We start from the raw sequence: 24960 nt of genomic DNA on the forward strand, positions 1-24960 counted from the left end.
ACTGAACTAGTAAGTGTACGTTTAGTTACAGTGCATCAGATGTATGTATTACCAGTCAAAAAAACAAGAAAGTCCATCTAACATAAATGTTATATGCAGCATGTGCACTCAATCTAAAATGTTATGAACACTGCCCCAAGGGCATGTGAATTCCTGTACCTGTTTATGCTATCGGACAGCAGACAATCAGAATTCACTCCAGCTTCAAAATAGTATACACTAACTGCCCATAATCATTTCAATCCCTGTGCAAATTGCATTCTGTGGCTAGCTTTTTCAGCGCCTTAGTTAATTCAACTTGATTATAACTGGAAGCATCTGACTATGATTTAGGCATGCTTATTGCTATAAAAGAAATAAGCCCATCTTCAAAATTATTGTGCAAGTATTTTAATAAGATTTGCACACATCTCAAAAAATTCTATTGTATGACTCCCTGGTCTCGGAGTTAAATCAGTCGTAGAAGAGTCAAGTGAAGAGTTCACTGATGAGGTAAGGGATGCATCTGCAGATTTACCTTGCACATCAGCATCTGAATCTTTCTGACAGGATCTATAGTTGCTCACAGATCCTGACCTCTGTGGAGTTGCAGTCCCAGACTTTGCTTCAGTAATTTCATCTGGGGGACAAAGGGAGAGAGGAGGAAAGTTAGGTATCAGTATCAAATCAGTTACAGGAACAGCAAATATCTTCCCTTTCTCACACTTCTGAAACTTTCTTTTTAAGTCTTGATTAATACATAAACAGCTTCTGCAAATTGTATACATTTGATACAAATTAAAAGTTTATACAGAAGCAAGTGTCATTATGCAAATTATTCCTGTACTCTGAACTGTGCTCCAGAACCATTTACATCTAGTTTAGACTCGCCATATTTTTCATGAACTAACTTCAGCAGCTAGTAGTTCAATTTAGGTTATTTAAAATAAAAACAGGATAGCATCACAAGTTTAAGTCCAATAACGGTTCAAACAATTTGTAGATTATTTTTGCTAAGACCTACTTTGTTATTCTATATTTGTTTATTTTATATTTGGTTATTTATACTTTGTAATTTGTATTTATTATAATTCATTGGTACATTAATTGCAGTTTAAGGTTACCTTCAGTAGGAGGAGGAAATACTTTCTTCTTAGAAGTAATATTCTGCTGAAGGATTAAACTGTCTTGAGACACAGCCTTAGCCACTGTATACTGTAATCCAGCCACACTAGTAAATCCTTCTTCCATACCACATGGTCTTCCTAGGCATGTCATCTACACCACTGGCTGCAGGTAATTCTGCTTTAGTCTACTATGCCCATGAACAAGCATTTTTGGCCAGTCTCTATTAGCCCCTCCATTCACTTTCAGGAAGGTATCCAGCCAGCATTTGTATGCTGTGTTACTGACACTCTATAAGATTGATCTTTCTACAGGTTAGACCAACTGCTTTCAAGACTTCAGTTATTTCAAGCATACAACCCCTACCTGAAATCTACTACTAGCACTGGTGGGTTGAGTCTGCCTGGCAGGCAATACCTCAGTGCAATGGGAAAGAAAATTGGAAGGGCGGAAGTGAGAAAATTCATGATTAAAAATAAACATAGTCCAGTAAGAAAAAAGAAAAATGGAAAAAAAAGTGATGCAAAGGCAACCGCTCATCACTTCTCCAAAGCAGACTGATGCCCAGCTACCTTCCCCAAGCCCTCATCCCCTCAGGTTCTTTGCCAAGCTTAACATTATGTGGCATGGAATATCCCTTTGATCTATCTGGCTCAGCTCTCCAGGCTGTGACCCGTCCCAACTTCTTGCTCATCCCTGGCCTACTCACTGGGTGCAGAGTGGGGAAAAAGACTAGATACAATGCAAGTACTGCTTGGCAGCAGCCAGAACACTGGTATGATATCAACACCGTTCTAGTCACAGATCCAAAACACAGCACCATGTCCGCTGCTGTGAAGAAAACAAACTCGTCTCAGCCAGACCCAGTACAGCAATGTACAGTCCAAGTCAAATTTAAATGCCAAGCTTTAGTTTCACTAGGAAGCGTTATTCACATGCTTACTTCAGATCTAGATTAACATTTACATTTGGGGGTGAAGTTCCAAAGGCAGCTTAGGTACATCCAAGTGTCACCTCTCAGCCCTGTCCCCTTTTGCACTAGTGGTATTAGCACTGGTGCAGACACAAAATGGAGCAGTCCAGGAATTGATACAGCTGAAAAACTATTATTTAAGGCATGAAGCAGCTAACCATCTAATCACAGGAACACTAGAACAGGAAGGAATAAAAAAACAGCAATACAGATGTAGATTGGCTTAAACTAGTAAAGAACAACACTTACTTCACTTGTAAACGAGTAAATTAAGACATGTTTGCATTTAGAATGATTTACCATACAAGTCCATTAACTTATGTAAGTCTTCACATACCATCAATGCTACGGAAGTCCAGTAAGTATGTCCTGCTGTCCACCTGATATAACTGTAGACTCATTTTGGAATATGCACTTGTTACTGGATTCTTCCTTCGAACACGTAAATAGTAAGGATTCACAACCTAATACAAGAGATTTGAGTTATCAGAACTGCTTGAAAAGTAGTGAATATTGTTTTTGTGATTTCAACTCACTGGTATTATCAAGTGATTTCAGGCTTACCTGTTGAAGTTGTGGGTTTGTTTTTTTTTTTTAGCCAACAAAAAAAAAATTTCTACAGCCCCGGTAGAAGAGTTAGACATGTTAGCAAGATTTTTTTCCTGTCAGCATGAACAACCTTCCCCATACCCTTCCTGCACAGCAAGTACCAGCAGTCAGCACAGGCACATGAGATTACTTTCCAGCACAGGAGTACATAATTTCAGACTTCTAGGCTATGTAAGTACAGGGCTCAAACAGAAATTCACTGTTCTCTGCTGTAAAGATCCTTGATTCTCTTACCTTCCATTCATAATCCAGTTGCTTAATTGCTCGACAAACTTCAGCCATGATATCATTTGGTCGACTCTGACTCCGTATTCCCAAGTGCCACTTGGCTCTTCTTACACCTTGGTGTTTTGACTTCTGTGGATTCAGCTCATCCAGAGTATGGCGAGGACGTGGTGCTTCAGCTACTAAAAATGGCACTCTTTCAGGATGAGGACGAGACAGGTGGTGATCATCAAGAAAAGAATCCGGTGGGCTTGTAGCCAAGTAGAAGTCTTTGGCCTCATTCATTATTCTTCTATTATCTATAATGAGGTGATAAGCAACTGCTAAAGGGTCCTGATGATTTCGGCTGTATAGACAACTTAGCACTTCCTCTTCGGTGCATTCAAACTTCTCACACACTTCTTTTAAGGCTTCATCATCAATCATGGTAGAGCTATATGAAGGGTCTTCAGGAAACAAGTATTTTGGAAGGTCCTGCCTAAACCATTCATGTTCTCTAGATTTAAAAATAAAAGAAGTGTGAGTATATGTATGTAAAGCAAACACGTTTGATACTAAATTCTTGAAAAAATAAAATTATTTTGTCTGTTCAGAAAGAATCACAGTTTTCAATCCAAGTCCCCTTCGGTGCAGCAGACAATAAAACAGTACATAAAGGAATCGCCACCATCACAATATTTTGCAAGAAATTTTGCAGGAGACTGAAAAAGTCCCCTCTCTAAGTTTTTCAACCACCTGAGCTCCAAAAATATCTTTGTATAACTCAACCAGCTTTTTATGTAAATGGTGTATTTTTTTACTGCCACTATCTTAGTTTTGAAACAAAGATCTAAAACAACTATAAGGTTTTAGCATGTGTAACTAATCAACTGTAAGTTTTGCAAATTCTTAATATATGTACCTTCTGGAAGGTTATTGATTACATGATTAGTTTAACTTCAGTATAGAATTCTTTAGCCTTAGTTTAACTTCAGTATAGAATTCTTTAGCCTAATAACTGTGTGATTATGTTTAACAGTGTACTCCCATAGTCCTTAGGCTATATTGGCCTCAATGCTAACATTTTAACTATGTGTGAACAGTTAATCTCAGGGAAAGCAAGCCTCATGAAAATTAAAACAAGAGTTAAGAGCAAGACCTGAGAGATTAATGAGTACAGAGAAGATATCTTAACCTTGAGCATAGAGACGGACTGGCAGGAATGCTCAAACAAGGATGATAAAAAGGAACCGCCTGGCTGTACAACAGAAGGGGCAAACATCCAAGGAGAAGAAATTATCCTCAAGAGACCCATGACCATAAAATGGAAAAAGGAATAGGGGACTAACTTCCCAGACGACCACCGACGACCACCCAAGACCCCCGAGCATGCATAGTGTAGTTTTGTAACACCAGCATTATGAAAATGTAATAGATAAGCAAGGAGGCGGAGGTTTCTTGGAAAATGTGTGAATATTCATGTCTTTAAGGTATATAAAGGATGAACTTCTGTTTCAATGCACACGTTAGGAGATATTCCCCATGCGTCCAGTGCTGCAATAAAGATGTCTGCTTAATAACACTTTGATGTTATTGAGTTTAAATTTCTTTAACTTTTTTGAATCACTACCCACTTAGTCATCCCTATCCAAGTACACATATAACAAAACATAAAATGAAAAAATGTTGATGATGCACAACTTTTTGGTAGATGTTTGGACATGGATTTTTGAACATTGAAGTAACATGGTCTCAACCCCAAAGAAGCTGCCTATCTTTTTTTCCACTCAGAACACCCCCAGCTGCCTATTCAAAACGTAAAAGGGTTGAGAGAAGCTATGGAAGGGTAAATCTGTACCTCTTTACTACAGTACCTATGGGTATTCATAAGAGGGAAAAGGAAAGATGCAGAAAGAACCAAATACTTATATTGCCCAATCATACATAAAAAATAAGATTGTTTTGTGCCTAGAGTAAGCTGCTTAACTAGCCAAAGGGTATGGCATTACACTAATTTTGAATGTATTCTAGCCTATAGCATAAAGACTTGCTACAGGTTTAAGAGCAGTTATACGGATGCCATGGTTTAAGCCCGGCTGGCTACTAAGCACCACACAGCCACTTGCTCACTCCCCCATGGTGGGATGGCGGGGAGAATCAGAAGGGTGAAAGTGAGAAAGAAACTTCTGGGTTTCTCCACAGCTAAGACATAGACCTGTATGGAAGAAACGAGATTGCCTTTGAATTCTGAAAGTTGCCTTGCCAATCTGTCCACAGTTGGTGCCTCCATGTCTGTCCAGTTCATTATCACCAAGGTTTTGACATATGACATCGATGCACTTTGTACAAAGTTTTGCCACATGGACTGTGCACACCAGATTTCATCCAGGTCTTTAGCAACCTGGTGAACAAGCAGGTATCTGTAGATCATCTCCACCACAGCTAAATCCCTCAGATACCAGGATACTTCCCTCAGTGGTGGTCCACTTGCAAAGTGAATTTGCAAGCTCTTCCTTGAAGGGATACCCATCCTTCACACTTGACAGGAGTCACCTCCAAAGACTTCGGCCCCTTTTACAATCCCTTTGTCAACGGCCTTATCCCTAGCAAGGGATCCCAGCTGCCAGCCTTCCTTACCCTGTAATTCCTGACTATTGGCCCCAATATCCCAGCATTGGCATGAGCAGCTGAGAATTTCCTCACCTGGTTGACAGCTGAAATCTTATTGCATATCTTGCAGCTCACTTAGGGATAGGGATTGAGCGGTTTCTATATTATTTACGATTTCAGTCCCTTCTTCCTCCTGTTCTTGTGACTGCTCTGCTGCAGAACAGGCTGCTGCTTCTGATTCTCTCTCCTGCTCCCTCTTAGGAGAAGCTTCTTCATCCCTTAAACAAGTTGACTTCTGCTTCGATTGCTTATTTTTGATTATAGGAGCAACTGATACAGTTGAATACAGTTGAAGGCTGGGTCTCTGGCTTAGCCACAGTGTCTGTTCATATGTTTTAAGATCCAGAGACCCTCTCTTCTCACTGAGGGTGCTGAATAGTATTGAGCAGTGTTCAGTGGGTGTAGGACAGACCCTAGCACGGTGCAGTAAGTTGTGCCACTTTGTTTAGAGAAAAAAAAAAAGATGCCCTGGCTATTCCATTCTATCACTTCAGGAGGATCCCACACTTGTTTGGAAGTGAAGTCCCAGACCAGAGGTGACAAGCTTTCTAGATACCAGGCCATATTCTCTTACATGCCTTGCCACCCATAACCACACTGCTGTGGGGCCTGTGTGACATTCCTAAATAGCTTGTTAACCTTAGAAAAAGCTGAAACAATATTCCTAAGAAATACCAGTATAAGTATTTTGATTACCCAAGGATGCTCAAGATACTGACAAGTTATTGTAACAAGGGAGAAAACATAGGTGGCTGTGAAGGTGCCATTCTGTATTTCCTCCACAAAAAAAACCCACCTCTCAGATGAGGAACTGTAATTATTAATTGTCTCCACAAGATGGTACCCAAAGTACAGTAAGAGCTTCAGTACAGAGCCTAAATACCAGATTAAGCTCAAGGCCGACGTTTTAATAATAAATCTGCCAGGGAAAACATTGCTAAGCACTACAGAACACAGCAAACTGCAAAAGCCAAAACCAGCCTCTAACATGTACAGCAAAAAAGCAAACATGGCACAGATCAAATAAATGATTATTGATACAGATAAATCAGTATCATGACCAGCAACTGTTAACAGATATAATAATTACAGATTCTGCCTAATAGGCTCTCGTCAAATCTGTTACCTCAGACCCCTCGAACACCAAGTTGGGTGCCAAAAAGGACTGTTGCATTTTAACCCCAGCTGGCAACTAAGCACCACATAGCCACTCGTTCACTCCCTGCCAGTGGGATGAGGGATTGAATCGAAAGAGTAAAAGGAAGAAAGAAACTTGTGGTTAAAAAAAACGTTTAATAATTAGAAAGAATTTTTTTTTTAATTGTAAGGAAAATAAACAACAAAACAGGGAGAGAGGAAAATAAAACCTAAGAGAGACAAGCAATGTAAATGAAAACAATTGCTCATCACCAAGTGACTGATGCCACCTAGTCCCCTAGTCCCCACCCACCAACCTCCCTCACAGTTCTATTACCAAGCATGACATCATATGGTATGGAATACCCCCTTGGTGAGTTGGGGTCAGCTGTCCCAGCTGTGTCCACTCACAGCTTTTTGTGTGCCTCCAACCTACTCACTGGCAGGGCAGCATGAGGAGCAGGAAAGGCCTTGACACCATGTAAGCACTATTCAGCACTAAAACACCTGTGTGTTATCAACACTATTTTCAGTGCAAATCCAAAACACACCCCCTATACAAGGCAACTATGAAGAAATTTAACTCTACCCCAGCCAAAGCCAAGTACAATGGACCAAGCTCTAACCACTGTGATCCCTAGAACATGCCTCAGCACAAATGTGTTGAGCAAAATATGCTTTCATCAAAAGCAACCAGTTAATTTGGAAGCAGAAAAAGCTTTTCCTATACCACTACAAAACACAGCCCTAGCTGGATGACTGAACCCAGAGGAGTATTTGTTACTCTTCATTGCAGTGGGCCTCTCCCCTTCCCATGCCACCCCCCTAACCCCAAAGAATGAAGGTATTTGGTTAAAGTCAAGTTTGTTCTTTAAACTGTGAGATGGTATGTCTTATATCTAACAGGACAGAACTGTTTAGGATTCAAAATCCATCCGTATCCCATAACCAACATTGTTCAACATCTTTTTCACACCACTTTTCTTGCAGACTTATTTAACATGACTGAGATAAGCTAAGTTCTCATCTACTCAAGTTTTACAGGGCTTAGCTGTCACAGTGCTTTGACTTCTGCAAGAAAGTACCTCCTATTGTAATAAAGTACCAAGGGATAAGCACACCACATTTTTTGTTCTACTGAAAGAACATGAATATTGCCAATTTCCTGACTTCCAACACTAAAAGAAGCAGCATTTTCACTAAGATAGTATATCAGGGCACTCTCCTTAGGTTTTTCTGTTTCATTTGTAAGAAGCTCTAAGTTGCTGCATGAAGTACAGCACGAAGTCTCAGCTATCAGTCTGGTGGCTTTGGGTTTTTTTTGTTTGGTTGGGTTTTTTTGTTGCGTGTTTTTTTTATTTAGTTGACTCATTGCACACTTGTCAAAGCAGTCACCTCCTCCAGAATTTCTTTTTAGAATCAGGAGCCCATGACAGCTACCTGTACCTACAAGCTTTAACTTATCAGTATTCAATGCAGTAGTTATCACCCATACACAAATTCATGCCAGGGTTTTGAAGCTAGAAAGTGATATCTTGCATTGTGGAATATGCACTGTCTTAACAGATTATTTTTCAGAGTCTGAAGAAATATGAATAAAAGCAGTAGTTATCAGGTTAAAGAGCCATAACTTCCTCTCAGACATTTACAGGACAGAATAGTACAAAGACTTTTTTTGCCCAGAGAAGATAATGCAGTGTAGTTTATGCAAACCATTCTGCAGGTAAACAGCTTTGGTGTAGTAATCTTAAACAGAGTTTCTCAGAATCTCTATATGTAATGTATATAATTTGTTTTACTATGACCTCCAATAAATACTTCATTGGCCACTGGATCTCAGAACCATCAGCACTAAAGCCAAACTATCAGAAGTTGAATTTTTCATCTCAGTCTAGAAGACAAGGACAAGCTGTATGAATGATTTCTTTGTTCTGTGTATTTGCACTGAGATTATCATTCCAGCATCCTTGTGATCAAACATCAGTTAGTGTTTTACCTGATGTCTCTGATTGTTGCTCTCTTCATTGGATCCACTTGCAGCATGTGCTTCAAAAGACTAATTACAGATGGATTCAGGTACTGAGGGGTATAAAAGATACCATCACATATCTTCTTAAAAAGGGTTGGCACATGGTCATCATCAAATGGAAGCGTTCCACACAGCAAAGCATAGAGAATAACCCCACTGCTCCAAATATCTACTTCTGGACCTGCGTATAATCTGGGAAAAAGTTATCTATTAGTGACTTGTGTTTTATACATTTAAATAGACTTTTTTTCTCTACTTACTTACATTGTATCACAGTAATTAAAAGTGTATGAACCTGGGAGAACTAATCTGCAAGTACTATACCATTTCAGTTCTGTGCCACGCCTCCCTTGAACTATAGTGTCCTTCCCCTTCAAATATATAGCAGGGCACAAGTACAGTTTTCCTCTCTACTGTACAACAATAATCTACAAATGCAATTTAAGATAATGCTAAACTGAAATTTGCACCTACTGCTAAGAAAGCCCATGTTATAAACTGTTATCACTGTTTCACCAGAATCTGTGTGAAGTCATCTATCCCCCATAGCTGTGAGGCTGAAAAGTTTAAGACAAATCCATACAGCAGAACCTATCACATATTCTGTGCTACTGCCTGAATAAAACAGACTTTGGTCTCCAATCAGCAAGAGGCAATATTAGGGTGGGTAGCTGAAAGCAGCAGAGTTGACAGCCATCTAGCCCAAAAAAAACAGGGAAGTTACCTTCAGACTATCTACTCCATTTCACAGCAGACTTTGCCTGTAACTCTATCCATACCTCTACTTCCAAGATCTGAGCTGTGAGATTTTTAAACCGAGGCACACTGTACACAATGCATTTGCAGCATTAATCATCACCTCCACATTACTAGTGAAAGCTAGTTCACAGAGGCCTTATACTCATGAAAAATTATCTAGACAATTAGAAGTTCTGCCCACAGTTCCTCAGCACCAAGCCTGCCAATTGAACTAGTTTTGTAGCATTTAGAATGAAGCAGCAAAATGACTGAAATATATGCACACATGTATCCAATACAAAAAAAAACTACCTTCCTGAAATTACTTCTGGTGCAGCATAGTTAGGGGAACCACAGCTTGTTCTTAAAAATTCTCCATCTGACATCATATTTGATAGACCTGAAAGTGTATAAGAGTAACTACTAAAAATTAAGAGAGCAAAATGATTTCATACTGCATATACAAGCTAGAACAAATCAGCAGTCATTCAAATTAGAAAATTAACAAATTTATCTCAGCAAAGTAGTAACATTGATTGGAATTACTGAAATTTTTATATGAATATGGCACATAGTCCTCCATTTAGTTTACCGGAAATTTGAGTAACATCAATCCATTATTGCACACAATCGAGAAATATTTGAGAATAGGCACGATAGACAACAGAAGTTGCTTTAAGGGAGATAGAGCAACATAGAAAGATAGAATTTCAGTCATTAACAAGAGTCTTAAAAACCACATTTGCTTGTAAATGCCAAAGTGGAAGATGGTACCACAGGATTGCCTGAAATTCTGTAAGAGGTTCTATAGAATAAGAGAACTGAGGAGTATATATGCCTTTAGACAATTTAGACACCTACACTGCTCAGCTGGTTCCTGAATCACTGCAGTTCAGTAGTTTGGTTTTAGATACTCTGTTAGTAATTAAAGTGTACTTAAGAACTAGGCCATTTTCGTTCACCAGCCCTCAGTATAATATCAGTAAATAACTACCACTTCTAGAATAGCTTTGGAAAATTTCTAATCTCCTCAGTGGAAGCTGCATGTTCAAGACTACCATAAACCAGAGAACTCAGCCTCCAAGAAGGAATTACGCCCTCTTATGAGGGGGCAGGTGGGGACACAGGTGGCAAAGATGAAAAAGCACATCTTCTCTAGCTTTCATATTCTAATACACAAAAGCTTTTATTAAACTCATTGAATACACCCAACATGATTAACAGTGCTACAGCTTTGCTGTTACTTAAGTTACAGGATGACATTTTCATAAGTTACTGTACTTCATTTCTTCACCACATAAGCTATTTCACCCAAAGCATTTTGTCCATGCAGGTAATCAATACGATTCCCAGTGCCCACATACTTGAACACCATACTTCAAAAATACACTTAGAATAGTCAGCATTACCTAGCACCTTTCATCAGAGACCTCAAAGTGCTTTACAAGGACAGGTATTATCCACTATGTCTACAAGAAATGTATCATGATGATATAGCAGTATGGATACCTTACTATGCTTATATGGTGAGGTTTCGTGATTCAAACAGTTCCAAGAACTAGCTGCCAGTCTTCTCAGCAGCTGTGTCACAAACAGCTAGTATAAACAACCAAGCTTTCTGATTAGTTAGGCAGGTATATAGAAAAAAGCACAGGAGCTTACAAGATTTACTGATCTTTTTATGCTTTAATTACATTTTTTCAATCATATCTTTAGAGTTTTTAAAGTGAATTGAAAGTAGTTTAATAGGAAGATTAGTGTATTTTACCACAGCAATGTGGTTCTTAAAAATGTTGAACTGCCCTTGCACTGTACGTCCAAGAAAGCTAGGCATCTACAATTTACAGCCAGGCATCTACAATTTACAGCCAGTGAAACAGGCAATAGGAGTGAATTTTGAAGTGGAAAGGTCAGGAGCCAAGTCTATTTAGCATTTCAGAGAAAATATGGTTAAGCAAAACAAACCAGTTCACAATTTCACCCAGTCACAGAAAACATGTTAAAAGAAAGCTTGAGAGGAAATCAAGTTCTACACATATGTGAGAACATCATTCTACCTTACATTCATACTCTTCAGGTTCTTGTATTGTGTCCCACCACCAGAATATTCAACTATACACATTTTATTAAATACTTGCCATAGTAATTAACTGGATCTAAATAATACCAGAAATATGATCAGATATAAAATAGCAATGCTTACCGAAGTCTGCTATCTTGGCATTCATGTGTGCATCAAGCAGCACATTTTCAGGCTTCAGATCTCTGTGTACTACCATATGCCTGTGACAGTAATCCACACCAGAAAGTATTTGCTGGAACAGACGTCTACTTTCCTTCTCATCAAGCTAAGACAGACAAAGGTTTTAAACAATTATGAGACATTGAAAGATGTCTTATTTTCCATTTATATGAATTAAAGGAAATTCTTCCATGACTTAAAAGTTCTCATTTATAGTTTTGATATTTTATACAGCAGATTATCAGAACTTGCAGGAGAAAGCTTCATCACTTTCAACATTTTGTTTGTACCACACCTCTAAATGACTAACACATACCCACTGGCTTAGAAAGTCACTGAAATTTCTCAATCATGCTTTTGAAATTGGTTAGGCAGATGTTACATACTCAGTAACTATTATAAACAGTAGCACCCAACCATTAACTGTCTAACTGAAATATCAATGAACTTTTACATTCAAGCACAGCATAAGATTTAAGTTGATAAAAGCTGCTGACATGCAGCACAGAAATAAGTAAGTTTTAGGTGCTATTGACGGTATTAGCAGCTAGCCTCAAACAGCAGACTTAGCTGGGCATTCCCTATTAACATGCCCTAATCCATGTCAAAGTTTGTTCTAACAACTAGAAATACCCTGACTATCTAGATTGTCAAAAGTGACTTCAGAGCTTTCACAGAAACTCTTCCACTAGTAGTAGAGGGTAATAAGGGCACAATGGTAGCTTTCCAATAATGGGTTATACTGGAGAAATATTTTTCAGCTACTCCAGCTGGATACATATCCATTCAGTTTGTAGCCAGTAATGTAAATTAGCTTATCAGTGGAGAGGAAAAATGCTATGACAAAGTCATACATAAAGATCTGAAGCATGTTAACATATAACCATTTTTACTTTCAGAACAAGATGCTGAAGTATATTTTAATCACTAACAGCAAAAATAACACTGAATACAAAAAAACAAACCTTAATTGAACTGGGTGTGACCAGTACCCCCTGCTCCTGGTAATGTGGTTAGCATAATTAGCACCACTTTATGAGGCAAGCAGCCATTCTGTGACCAAGTCACCTATTTCTGCCCTTTCCCTCGTTATCAGGCCCTGAAGGTCCTGTGAACTAAGCAGATGAATCAAACAGATTTCTTCTTCCCCTCTTTACCAGCCTCAAGATTCCTGGGCACCCTTACCAGCCTTGGAGGTCCCAGGGAGCCAGCCAGCCAGGTGGTGGCGATGACTCCATCACAGAACAGGGAAGCATAAACAGTGCTCTGTGCACTGTTAATAAAATCAAGCAGTTACAAGTCCTCAGTGGGGAGCCTGGATCAGAACTGCTGCTGGACAGTGAGAGGCATGATGCCCCAGTGGCCAGGGACACCTCCACCACCCTCTGATTCCTCCAAGGAGGGAGTGACTGACTTGTATTCTTCAATATGATTTTCGAGTCTAGACTGTGATTGTTATATCAATACAGCAAACCATGTATTAAGATTTGACCTGATCTGCAAAGGGTCTCAGTGATTAGAAATCATGAGTTAAGTTGTCTTATAAATTCTGTATTACACTACTTCTAGATCATACTACATTGATTCTGCTTGTAGAAATCCTGTCCCATTCTTATAATAAATGCTATGCTATACTAATAATAATATCCTGTTAAGAAAATAAAGCGTTATTTATATCATTCTGCCAAGGATCCCCCAGAAGTCTGTCCCCTCAGTGTCAGGTGGCACAGGAAAGTTGCAAAAGCAAAAACAGAATGCAAGTCATTGATTTGTAGAGTTGGACTACTTCTTACCCTTCCATTTTTACAGATATAATCAAACAGTTCTCCCCCTGAAACATATTCCATCACCATGAAAATGTCAGTTGGTGTACTGATGACCTGGTACCTGATAAGAGAAGGTATCTGTTAGTCTACACACAGTATAAAATACTAGTTACATTTAGTTAAAACCAAATTGTGCAGAGTCAGATAAAAGCATACTTTTAAAAACTTATCAGACAATTTACAGCTATTAGAATGACAGTATCTTTCAGAAGCTATTTCCTCTCCTTTCACTATGTGATGTCATCATTGCTAAGACTGGCAGAAAATTTGTATTCCTTACTAGGAGTATCAGTCTTTTTACTTTCAGAAGACTAAGCTTAGTCCAAATGATTTCTATGACATTTTTTACAGTGCTGCCTCGCAGACAGCTTGGTGCGGTGAGGAAGGAATTCAAAAGGACTTTGCTAGCATCTCAAAAATATACCTTAACATGCAAAAAAACTGCCTTGCCATAACCACGAAGTGTACTTCAAGACTAGAAAAAAAATTGCTCTTAATCATGAATATCATCTTTTAGAAAGACCTAAATTTATCATTAGTATTTAAGAGTACCAACACTCCGGTTATTATATTTTTATCATTCTAATTTGATGAAGTTTCAAAAAACCCAAAACTTTGAAGTTTTGAAATAACTAGCTTATAGCCAAACTCCCCATTTAAAAAGATACTGATTTTGTTCTACACATCCTTACCTAAAAGTTGTTTAATTTTTTCCCTGTACAACAGTCAGAAGTGATCAATTTTTAATGGAACAAGAAAATGAACACTGGTAACATCTCACCCAAAACTCAGATATTATAGAAAAAGACATGAGGTAGCAATTAGAGGAAAATTAATATTTCAAGGTACTTGAATTCAAATACCCAAATTGCAATAAAAACTTGAATTCACACATACACTACAGAACTGCAATGTTCTTCAAAACAATTCCAAGACAAAGGTGAAAACAGACATGCTTCAGCTTACTGAGGCAAGTTATTCTTGAACTACATAAACAGCAATGAGGTCAGACTATCCAGGTGAATGCATGTGTTCAAATATATGTGTGCATATATTTAACAGCTTAGTATTATACCTGAACATTTTAATAACCGCAATACCTTTCTGAGTCAGTTATCAACATGACATCTTCAAAGTTAGTTTTACCTAAAATCTTATAGTCCATGATGTTTTACCTTTCCTCATTTTCTCTCTCATACCTTGGTCGGAAGTACCTCATGTACTTAAATAACAACATTCTGAAGCCAGGGGCAAGACACTACTACAGAAATAGTATTTTAATCCTTTTAATCCAAAATTTGCAGCCATGCTTCTCTATAGTCAGCTCATTTTTCTGGTTAAGGAAAAGGAACCTGTGGCATAGTTACACACCTATAATATAAATAAGGTTATCAAACCACATAGCATAGATGACCAGAATGCAAAGAGAGTCAATTTTATGTAGGAAAACAAGATGCATTCTACTGCTAGAGGCCAAAAAACACAAGAGGAGATGCTCCAAAGGTTTTTGTTTAAAGCATAGTATAGAAAGCAAGCCATATTGCAACAGGCTTGCAATTGTATATACTGCTAAAGCTATGAAGTTTTTCAGAAAGCACAGCAATGTTCCAAATTAGACATTGTCTAATTTGTAATATTCAACTGAAGAAATCTGTCTACCTTTATCCCAAATATCTTAAGCTGCTCTCTAGCAGTTCCCCAATCCAGTTCCTAATAGCACAAGCAGCATGATCCTAAGTTACCAGAAAGTCTACCTGCACAACAGTATCAATGATATCTCAAATGCTATTTATACATAGGCTAATAATCCTTCTGCTTTAGCAATGCAGGCCGACGAACTGAAAAGTTGGGCATCCATCAGCTTTTCCATCACCTCCTACATCTTCTCTCTTCTCTCCACACACAGGAGAAAAAATTCTCCCCATAGTTCCCTGAGAAAGAAACTGTCATCTGAAATCTGTTAAGCTGACTTAACACCTTAGCAACACCTTAGAACACATTCCTGTTCCATCCCCATATCCCAGTGGGTACACTGACACCTCCTATTTTGTTTTGGCTTACAGGTATGTCCTTTGGACTCATTCATGAACTCTAACTGGCAGCACTAGCAATTTTGCAGCCAAGTCAGCTCAATAGTCTTCTGAAAACTAATCCACTGAAGAAGTTAGCGAGCTGATCTTACACAATCCAATTTACCTTCAGTCTAAGAGCTGTTGCCAAATTAAAGGGAGTGTGTAGGTATGGCAGCTGTCAGTGGCAGCAGGGTCTTAAGACAAGACACTGCCAATCAAAATAACATGATTAAGACAGTGAAAGTCACCCACACTCTGGAGGTACAGGTTAACTTTACAGGAAGTGAAAGTCAAAAAATCCATGGCATTCATAATTTATGCTCTCAGACCAGACATGAGGGGTCTACTCTGGTACATTGTACTCTGAACTCCACTGATAAAACTATTGATCAACTAACAGATGTAAACAGCGACACAGTAAATACCACATTTACAGAACTGGTAGCAGCTATATTGAAGAATTCTGAAATATCAATCACATATAACAAACTGCACACTCTTAATTCAGAAGAGTCTCAGAGTGCCATCTACATTGGAAAACCATAGCTCACTGATCAGCACATCACTAAAAACATACTTCAAGTAAGAAAACACAATAAAGGAGTTATAAGAACAAGATCATAAAGGGCATATTTATATTTTCTAAGCAGAAAAAAGATAAATATAATCAGAAAAAGAAAACTAAAACAGCAGCTAAAAAACAGAGATAGATATTACTAGAAGTATCTATCATGCCATTACCTTTTATATACCTGTCCAAAAAATTTGTAAGCAAAGATCTAGTGGAAGCTCTCTGGCCTGCAGAGATCAGTTTTGCAAAAATGCATTACAGAGGACTCTGAAAACGGTTGCATACTTGGATAGTTGTTACTTTCCTGAAAAGATACTGCTAGTAGTATTGCCCTTTAAACATGTTTCAGATCAGTGAGAGCAAAAAGAGGTTACTCCTTAAATACGTTTTATTATAGCAAGCAAAACTTACAGCTTGATTATATGGGGATGTCTGAAGAGTTTGAGGTTCTGAATTTCCCTGCGGATCTTTCCTACAACATCAAGGCTGCGAATCTTCTGTCGATTCAGGATCTTCACTGCAACTTTATGCCCAGTTAACTCATGTTTGCCAACTGCAAGGAACAAGGAAATATTTAGTCAGGGTTTTCAATTGCTCCATAAAGACGCTAATTTGTCCATTTCAACTGTAGCCAAGAAATACACGTGAAGATGTTAACATTACACATGTCCCCATTATCTCTGGGGAGACTGAAAACCAGATGGTTCATTATTTATTCTGCCCTACTGCGATTTCTTCCACAATTCTATCATTAGAAGATGAATGGGACACGTAAGAGAAACCCTAAGCCTAACCCTCGGAAGTCTTGTAGCATGACATTTTTGCACTACTGCAAACAAACAAAGCATATCTCAAAACAATGCTATCTTTGCTAATTAGGGAGACCATTTTCTCTCCCTGTGTAAGTCACTCTGAGCTTTTGGTTCACTTGGTAACCCACTCAAACATGTTCTTCTGCAGCTCTTTTACTTTATCTTATCTACTTACTAAAGAAAACAAGGCTATCTTTCCCTCAAGAAGCCTGTTTCAGCAATTACTCTGAATTACCACTAAGAGTAGCTGATCAGTTTACTTGAAAAATAATTATTTTTCTGTCCTTGGAGCAGTCTGACCCTGTAAAAGCCACACAGTCTGTACAGGAAACACCAGAGCTTTATTAAATAAAGCAAGTGGCAAAAGGTACAGGAAATGCACAAAATAAAATCCAGTCGTAACTACCAGAAGCAAAATGCAAACATGCAACCTCACACACTCCTCAGTTTCTTTCCTACTTCTGGAAAAGCTGAATTTTTCTTCCAACATAGGAGCTCAAAAGCGTGAAATATTTCCTAGACAGTTACCCCTCTCAAAGACTTTAATTAAGCCCCTGGCTTCAAGCTTTATTTAAATATATCCATGTGAAGCTGTGATCCACAAAAATCTTTCTGCATTCAACAAATAATTTAGATAGAATCAGCAAACACTTATCAGTCTGTAAATCTCATTCCCAACACAAGACTTTCCTGCTGCCTTTTGCATTGATACTGACCTAAAAACCAACGCAAGTGAGAAGAAATTCTTAGCAGAGAGACAGAGATAATAATAAGCATCTGGGTGATTATTCTTACAACAAAAAGATAGCCAGTGTGTAAAATAAAGCAGTTTGTCTAAATTCCCTAAGTAATTAAGTAGTGGATTACCCAAGACCCTGAACCATCACAACGCAGTTGCTAGATGCCTTTTGTACCTAAGTACAGAAAAGCTCCAACTGCAAGATGAAAACACACATCCCCTCATTCAAAGGCGCTATTACCTAAAGATGGCCACAATAACCAAAACACCAGAGAGGCACATTTGCACTGCTAAGGAATACAGGACAAAGCCCACATCCATCACAAGTTCTAGACAGGCCACAAAGCATTGGCACTGCAAAAAATCACATCACCTATGAGAATTACTTGCTTTCAATCGTATCTACAGTTAAAGCAATCACAGCTCCTTTGTTTTCTTCAGTTCAAATGTGATTGAAGTTTTAAAGTACCCAACAAGTTATATCACCTATGTTCAAACCCTAAGGAGTAATGGATCATTAACACAAAACATTAGAAAAGCAACTATTCCATGTGAATTACAAAGTCTTTGCCTATCAATAATGTGAACTCAAGTAATTCTTCTGAATTTGGGGGAAAAAATTTTTAATCAGCATGTTAAAACTTAACATTAATTTTGATTAGTAAGAAGCAGCTTCTTAGACTAACCAAAAATCAGTTAGACACATGAATTTGCATCTTCTTTTGCTTTAAAAAGTACATTTAAGAAGGTGTTTAATTTAGTAAGTAGCATATATATTTGAGTAATTCTACAGCTTAGCATATAAATATTCCATTCTGACATGCATTGTGTTATAAAGCCTCATTTATCAGCCAATCTGTTTCATTTCTGATTTGTCAGACTACCTTAGATGAAAACTGGAATCTCATTAGAACTCAGAAAAACATTAGAAAGTAATTTATAGCTACAACAATTCGTGTTCAATATGCAAAGCACATAAAAGCTTTTCAAAACACATTTTTCATTCGAAGTAATTAAAGTGTAACATTTGCAGTTGACTGAACCCAATTCTAGCTGTCATAGCCTTCACGATTGTGTGCCTCATGCCTTGATTGTATTCACTGACTGGGAGAAACCAAGATTTTCTACTTCTTCAACTCTGTTTGCCAACTTTGAATAAATCATTCTAATGAAAACATACCGTGGTTTTGTGCAGGTGCAAAAAGATCCCAAAAAGCTTGTGTACTTGCTTAAGACATTTCAAATTGAATCATTGGTGGAGTCGCCATCTCTGGAAGTGTTCAAAAAACATGTGGATGTGGTGCTTCAGGACATGGTTTAGGGGACATGGTGGTGTTGGATTAACGGTTGGACTTGATGATCTTGAAGGTCCTTTCCAACCTTAGTGATTCTGTGATTATTTTCTTCAGCAATTTTTGCCTCCCTTTTTAAGGGATTATAATTTAATAAATTTAATATAATTTATAATTTAAGATTATAACAAATCTAACTTTTTAAGATAGGAGTTTCAAATAACCAGCTACTTAATGTTTTCTTCGATATAGTTCGAGGTTTTCTTGGATATAGGTCAAGGTATTAGTTATCAGTAAAACAGCAAACACTAACTGTTAACAAGACTGCTGACTACTTTTGAATTCAGCATAAAGACAGAACTGAAAGCAAGACCTCAGATGCCAACATCAGGTGGAAAACTAAGCAGCCAGCGTTATCTTTCTGAAAGCTACTTCATATTACCTCTTGACAGAACCTTTACCTATAAAAGGGAAGGCTCACAAAATAGAAGTAATCAAAATATATTTACATTAGTCACCCTAATCCTCCACCATCTATCAGTCCTTCAAATGAATCACTGCAAAAAGAAGTTTACCTTACTGACCTAACATTTCCCTCTATCTCTTTATTCTCTGATAATACCAATTGCCTTCAAGCTTCACTATGGCTATGCATAGCACCAAGACTTCCAGAACAGTGACAGTCTCAAAGCAGCTGCAATTTCACAGAATCATTAAGGTTGGAAAAGACCTTCAAGATCATCAAGTCCAACCATCAACCCAACACCACCATGCCCACTAAACAATGTCCCGAAGTGCCACGTCCACCCATTTTTTGAACACTTCCAGTGATGGTGACTCTACCACCTCCCTGGGCAGCCTGTTCCAATGCTTAACCACTCTCTCTGTAAAGAAATTTTCCCCAATATCTAGCCTAAATCTCCCCTGGTGCAACTTGAGACCATTTCGTCTTGTTCTGTCAGTAGTTACTTGGGAGAAGAGACCAACACCCACCTCACCACAACCCCCTTTCAGGTAATTGTAGAGAGCGATAAGGTCTCCCCTCAGCCTCCTCTTCTCCAGACTGAGATTTCTCTTAACTGTTAAAGTGCTGGAACAACATTCTCTAAACTCAGTTCAGCAGGTCTTCAGTTGGAAAATAAAACTGATTACAAAGCCATCCACAGTGAATACAACACTCTTATGTAATACAGGTACCACTCAAGAAGTTTGTAGAAAAAAAGCTGAAGAAGCATATGTTGTATTTAATTGAAACATTTCTGCAATAGGCCAAAAAGCCAACCCAGGGGTCAGAGGAAAGCAGTCTCTAAAAGTACAAGCTAAACCTATGTTTTCACTAACATAAAAAAAAATCCCATGAGTTAATGCTGTGCAAAGTCACACAGCTGCACAACATCAGGTAGCAGACTGATCTTCGCTGTCCATTTCCAGATCTCTTATCATTGCCTTGACCAAGGAATCCTATTTACATCAGTTTTGCAGTCTATACAGACTCGTCTATACTTTTAACCTAGTTCTATAGACTGGAACAATTATTGTATACAACCGTTAAGTAGTATCCCTCATTTTCTCAGTACAAATCACTGTAAGCCTGACTACTCTTTCTTTTATGAAAGGAATTATTTTTGCTTCCAAAACTACCTAGAAATAAAAGTTTGCATTTCGTTTCAGCAGTGGGGTTTAAAAAAAACCACAAAAACAATATAAAAATATTGACAAAAATAGGGAGAGATGTTTTACATTGAATTCTGGTAAAGTTTAAATAAGAATGTGTCTCTCATAATCGATTTAGGTTCAGTACTCTCTTCCACCCTAGAGATTTTCACTTCCTTGACCTAATAGCTTTGCCTAGATGTTGTCTAGAAAGACCTGCCGCCTCCATTCTGAGGCAGACTCAAGTGAACCGAGTCAGTCAGTAGTCAATTCAGGCCAATACAACCAGATGAAAAGTTAAACTGGAAAAACATCACATCAGTACCAGTTACCTGTGAAGATAAAAGGGTAAGCAGCAGGGTGAATTCCTCTGACTGCTACCTTGACAGCGGGAGACCTTTAACAATTAAAAAGTAAAGTACTAGTTTTCCAGCTCAATCTTTTCTGGCTGCTACTGCTGTTAAAATTAAAGGTCCTCATTCAAGAAGCCATATGCCTGGCCCTCTACATCACTCAAGGAAAATCCTAACTAAATTTTAGAAAATTAACACATTTGTTACAGTTTGTCACTTTACGTGATGGTTGATGAAACCATATCAGAGTCAACAGAGAAGGAAAATTATGAGGATTACACAAAAACAAGTCACAGCTCTGGTATTAAATGAAGAAAATGTCTGCTCAGGAGGAAAACCAGTGCACCATAAAATACGTTCTTTATTAAGTACAGCTAAAACAAGACAAAGCTAACAGAGTACATCATCTAGGGACAAGAACAAACAAAACTTAAAACAATTTGTATACAGAAACAGCATTAGTCCATTAACACTAACACTTGCTTCCAGATCCTATATAAATTCCCAAGCCACTTAAGGAATTCAGTATGCAGAATGATGCTGCATCTCCCCACAAGGTGATTTCTCCCTCATACTTAACAATGTATGCGTGTACTCTTCACATAATCAAGAGTTACAAAGCAGCCTGAAGAACACCTAACACCAATCAAATAAGGCAGATAGAGGGATATAAGGAAATACGAGCAATAATAAAACTGGCAACTCTAATTTTTTTCAATTAAGTGTCGTAAGCCAACTTTATTTCACAAAATATTAATTGGAGTGATGTTCAATAATATACTAAAATAATAAAAGTAGCTCTGCAAATTGACCATCTTTGAAGGTTTCAACTGCAGACATGTTTTCAGCAATACAGCTAGAACAGCAGCAGTTGTGCAACACTGGGCTCTGAAATTTAAAAGCATATTACAGTATTTTTCGGTGTGCCAACCTTAGTTTTGTGCAATGCACTGGGGCAAAAAAAGCATACACATTTTTGATTCCTCTTCTCCCCTCAACCACGTAGCTCATCCATGATCAAAGAGAATCTGATGCCTGTCGTCTGCCTTATCTCACCTCCTCTTTATTTAAGGAGGTGCCAAGCTCCCAAACAAAGGAATTGTACCACAGCTGCCAGTTGCGGGTCACAGCTTCCAAGAGGCTGGGGGTGGGGGTGTCACTTTATAAGCTTTTCTTGACAAAAGGAGACTCAAGGGGCTCTACTCTCAAAATATTTTCTGCTGCTTTTCTAGATATCCTTACAGCCAAATATACTCCCATTTTCTGTATCTCAGCAATTTCTTCAGAAGATGCCAATAGTTGAAAGACCTTGTGCAGAGAACATAACGTTGGAACATCTATACTGAAAAAAGGTCTTATGTTAAAAGCCAGCTAGCACATTATATAGGACAGGATAAACTGTGTTTTCGTACTGGTTATGGCTATGAGAAATCAATTACATTAACCATAGAAAAAAACTTATTAAGAATATAACATGAGTCTAGTCTAGCTCATTTCTGAAAGAATGTTTTCAATTTGCATACCCCAATATTGAACAATTCTTGTAAACAACACAGCAGGAACAGTGTATATTAATGCATCATTTTGCCACCTGTGGTGTACGGCATCAGTGAAGAGTTTAATTTCTTTCCAGGTGTGTTGCCAGTTAATCCAATAATCCAAATTTTATCTTTTTATGTTTATGTCTCCCTTTGTAGAGGGAAAAATCTTGCCTTCCTTACACGGACATCAAGCGTTAGTACTTGCGCAGCAAAACGCAAGGTACAGGCAACTCAGTAATTAAGACAGCCAACTTTCATTACATATCCAGTGCTATTTTAAATAAACGCAGCATCATTAGCTTCCAGCCATTATTTCCGCAAGTACAGAAGAGAACGCCGCTCCTCCCCCAGTCGCTGCTTCCCGCCGCGGCACTGCCCGGCCCGCCCCAAAAAGCCAGGGCGGACAGCCCCTTTCTGAGAAGCGCTCGCAGCCGTCCTGCCCACCCCATCGCGCCCGGCCGACCGCCCCCGCCCCGCAGCCCCCGCTGCTGGGGCCCAGGCTCCCGCGAATGGCCGAGGAAACGCCTGCTGGCGGCTGCCCCGGCCGGCGGGCCTGCCGCCGCTCCCCCTAGCCCCGCTCCCCCCGTCCCTGCGGAGCCGCGCTGCCAGCGCCGCCGCAGCCGCTGACTCACTCGGCCCGGCGGGAACGGCCGGGCAGCGCCCAGCAGCTCAGGTTTCCCGGCATCGCCCCCGGCAACGCTCAGCCCGCCGCAGCGCTCCGAGCGGCAAGGCGGTGCGGGGGACAAGCCCGCACCCCCCGCCCCCTGGCCAGGCCTCGGCGGCCGCCCAGCCCCAGCGACCCGGCCACCATGCAGTGACCACAGGCGGGGGCAGGAGAGACCCCGCGGCTCAGCCCGACACGCCCGCCCGGCGTGATGCCCCCCCAGCCCGGCTGGGCCGTGCCGCTCCGCGGGGAAGGCAGCGGCCCCGCTCCCCGCCGCTCACCTTTGACTTTGCCGAAGGTGCCGACGCCGAGCGTGTCGCCCAAGATGTAGTGCCCGATCTTCACCCGCCCGTGCTCGTGCTTCTGTTTATCCGCGGCCGCCATCTTGAGCCAAGGGCCGAGTCTGCGCATAGTGGCCGCCCGCGCCAGCCCGCAGCACCGGCAGGGGAGGAGCAACCACACAGTGCCCGCCCGCAACAAAACCCGGAAGCGAACTCCGCATTTACCGCCTTCCGGCCCTCTCCCAGGACAAACCATTGCGGTTCAGTGGGGGAGGGCCGGGTCGGCCCAGCGGCGCCCCGGGGGGGCGCGCCTTCTGCCGGCGGGGCGAGGAGGCGGATGAGAGAAAGAGCCCCCAAAGGCTGCGGAGCAGAATGAGGGGCCGGGAGCGGGCCTCGTTTTTACACGCACAGGGGATTCACCCGTGTTTCAACCTGCAATATTTGACCAGCACAAAGCTTTAATATAAATGTAATAAATCCCTGTTTAAAGATAATGTATAAGGCAGGAAAAGCAGGTACTGGTGTTCCTCAGTAAGCCTGCATTAATGTATATCAGTGCCGTATTTTTCACTTCCTGACTTCTGAATTCAGATATGTTAATTATGCCCTTTCTGACATCACCTAAAGAGAAGTATTGCCACAGGAATTGTAATTGGAATCACAATTCATGCTCAGCATCAGTAGCCTTGCGAATCATGTTGTGCAAATTTTTTTGTTCTTCTAATTGGAGAAGAACAGAGTACAGAAATCTGGCGATTTCTCTGTAGCAGAGCTTCCTGTCTTCTGCTGCCAGACCCATCAGTTGCTAACAGAGTCTCAGCATATGTAGAGAAAGAGCATGGAGAGGAGATGAGGAAGCATCAGGCTCTCTACCCGTCTGTATCCATGTGGTTTCCTACAGTTCTGCTTAAATGGAAATGGCATTCCCTATTTTTAAGGAAAAACAGAACAAGTTCAGAGCTATTAGCTTCCACAAACGTGACTTTTAAATGACTTGAATTTCCGTTCTAAAAGAAAATTAGGCCTTAGGTTTAAAAATGCTGACATTAAAAGCTATTTGGCCTTCACTAACATATACTCATCAGCTTTTTACTTTGTGGCATATTTTATCCACCAACACTCTGCCTCTCATATCACACAGCAGAATAATAATCAGCATCAGGGCCAGACATTGTTTTATTGAAAATGTTTTCCATAGGTCAACTAGTAGACTTACATCTGAGAAGCCTTCAGTGGTACCATAGAAGGAACCACAAGAGAGAGAACCAAGAAGTCACAGAAACGCAAAACCAAATAAAAACAAATGTTCAGTTCCAAGAGTTTAATGCTGCTCAGTAGGATGTTTGAACCGCATGATCGCTGGGACCATCTGCAGCTACCTGAGCCAACAAAAAGCCTGAAATAATCTACCAGTATTTCTAGGATTGATCGGGAGTATATAGTAAGAGTG

General features: G+C 39.7%; 1 protein-coding gene across 2 annotated transcripts; it reads right to left on the reverse strand.

Annotated features, from left to right (window-relative positions):
- Window positions 1-374: 374 nt before the first annotated feature.
- Window positions 375-23727, reverse strand: PRKAA1 (protein kinase AMP-activated catalytic subunit alpha 1; the record flags this gene model as incomplete). 2 transcript variants are annotated; one of them, XM_082012876.1, is made up of 9 exons in its annotated part: window positions 375-619; window positions 2415-2541; window positions 2921-3407; window positions 8694-8918; window positions 9777-9864; window positions 11668-11812; window positions 13500-13593; window positions 16587-16728; window positions 23511-23727. In XM_082012876.1, 9 exons carry the CDS (start codon window positions 23638-23640, stop codon window positions 375-377), a joined length of 1683 nt encoding a protein of 560 aa, XP_081869002.1. The 2 variants fall into 2 exon arrangements, with proteins under 2 accessions (XP_081869002.1, XP_081869001.1); XM_082012875.1 differs by having other exon boundaries at window positions 13458-13593; window positions 23511-23640.
- Between the last annotated feature and the right edge of the window lie 1233 nt (window positions 23728-24960).

The sequence above is a fragment of the Phaethon aethereus genome (assembly GCF_964289735.1).
Source record: "Phaethon aethereus genome assembly, chromosome: Z".
Classification (NCBI taxonomy): Eukaryota; Metazoa; Chordata; class Aves; order Phaethontiformes; family Phaethontidae; genus Phaethon; species Phaethon aethereus.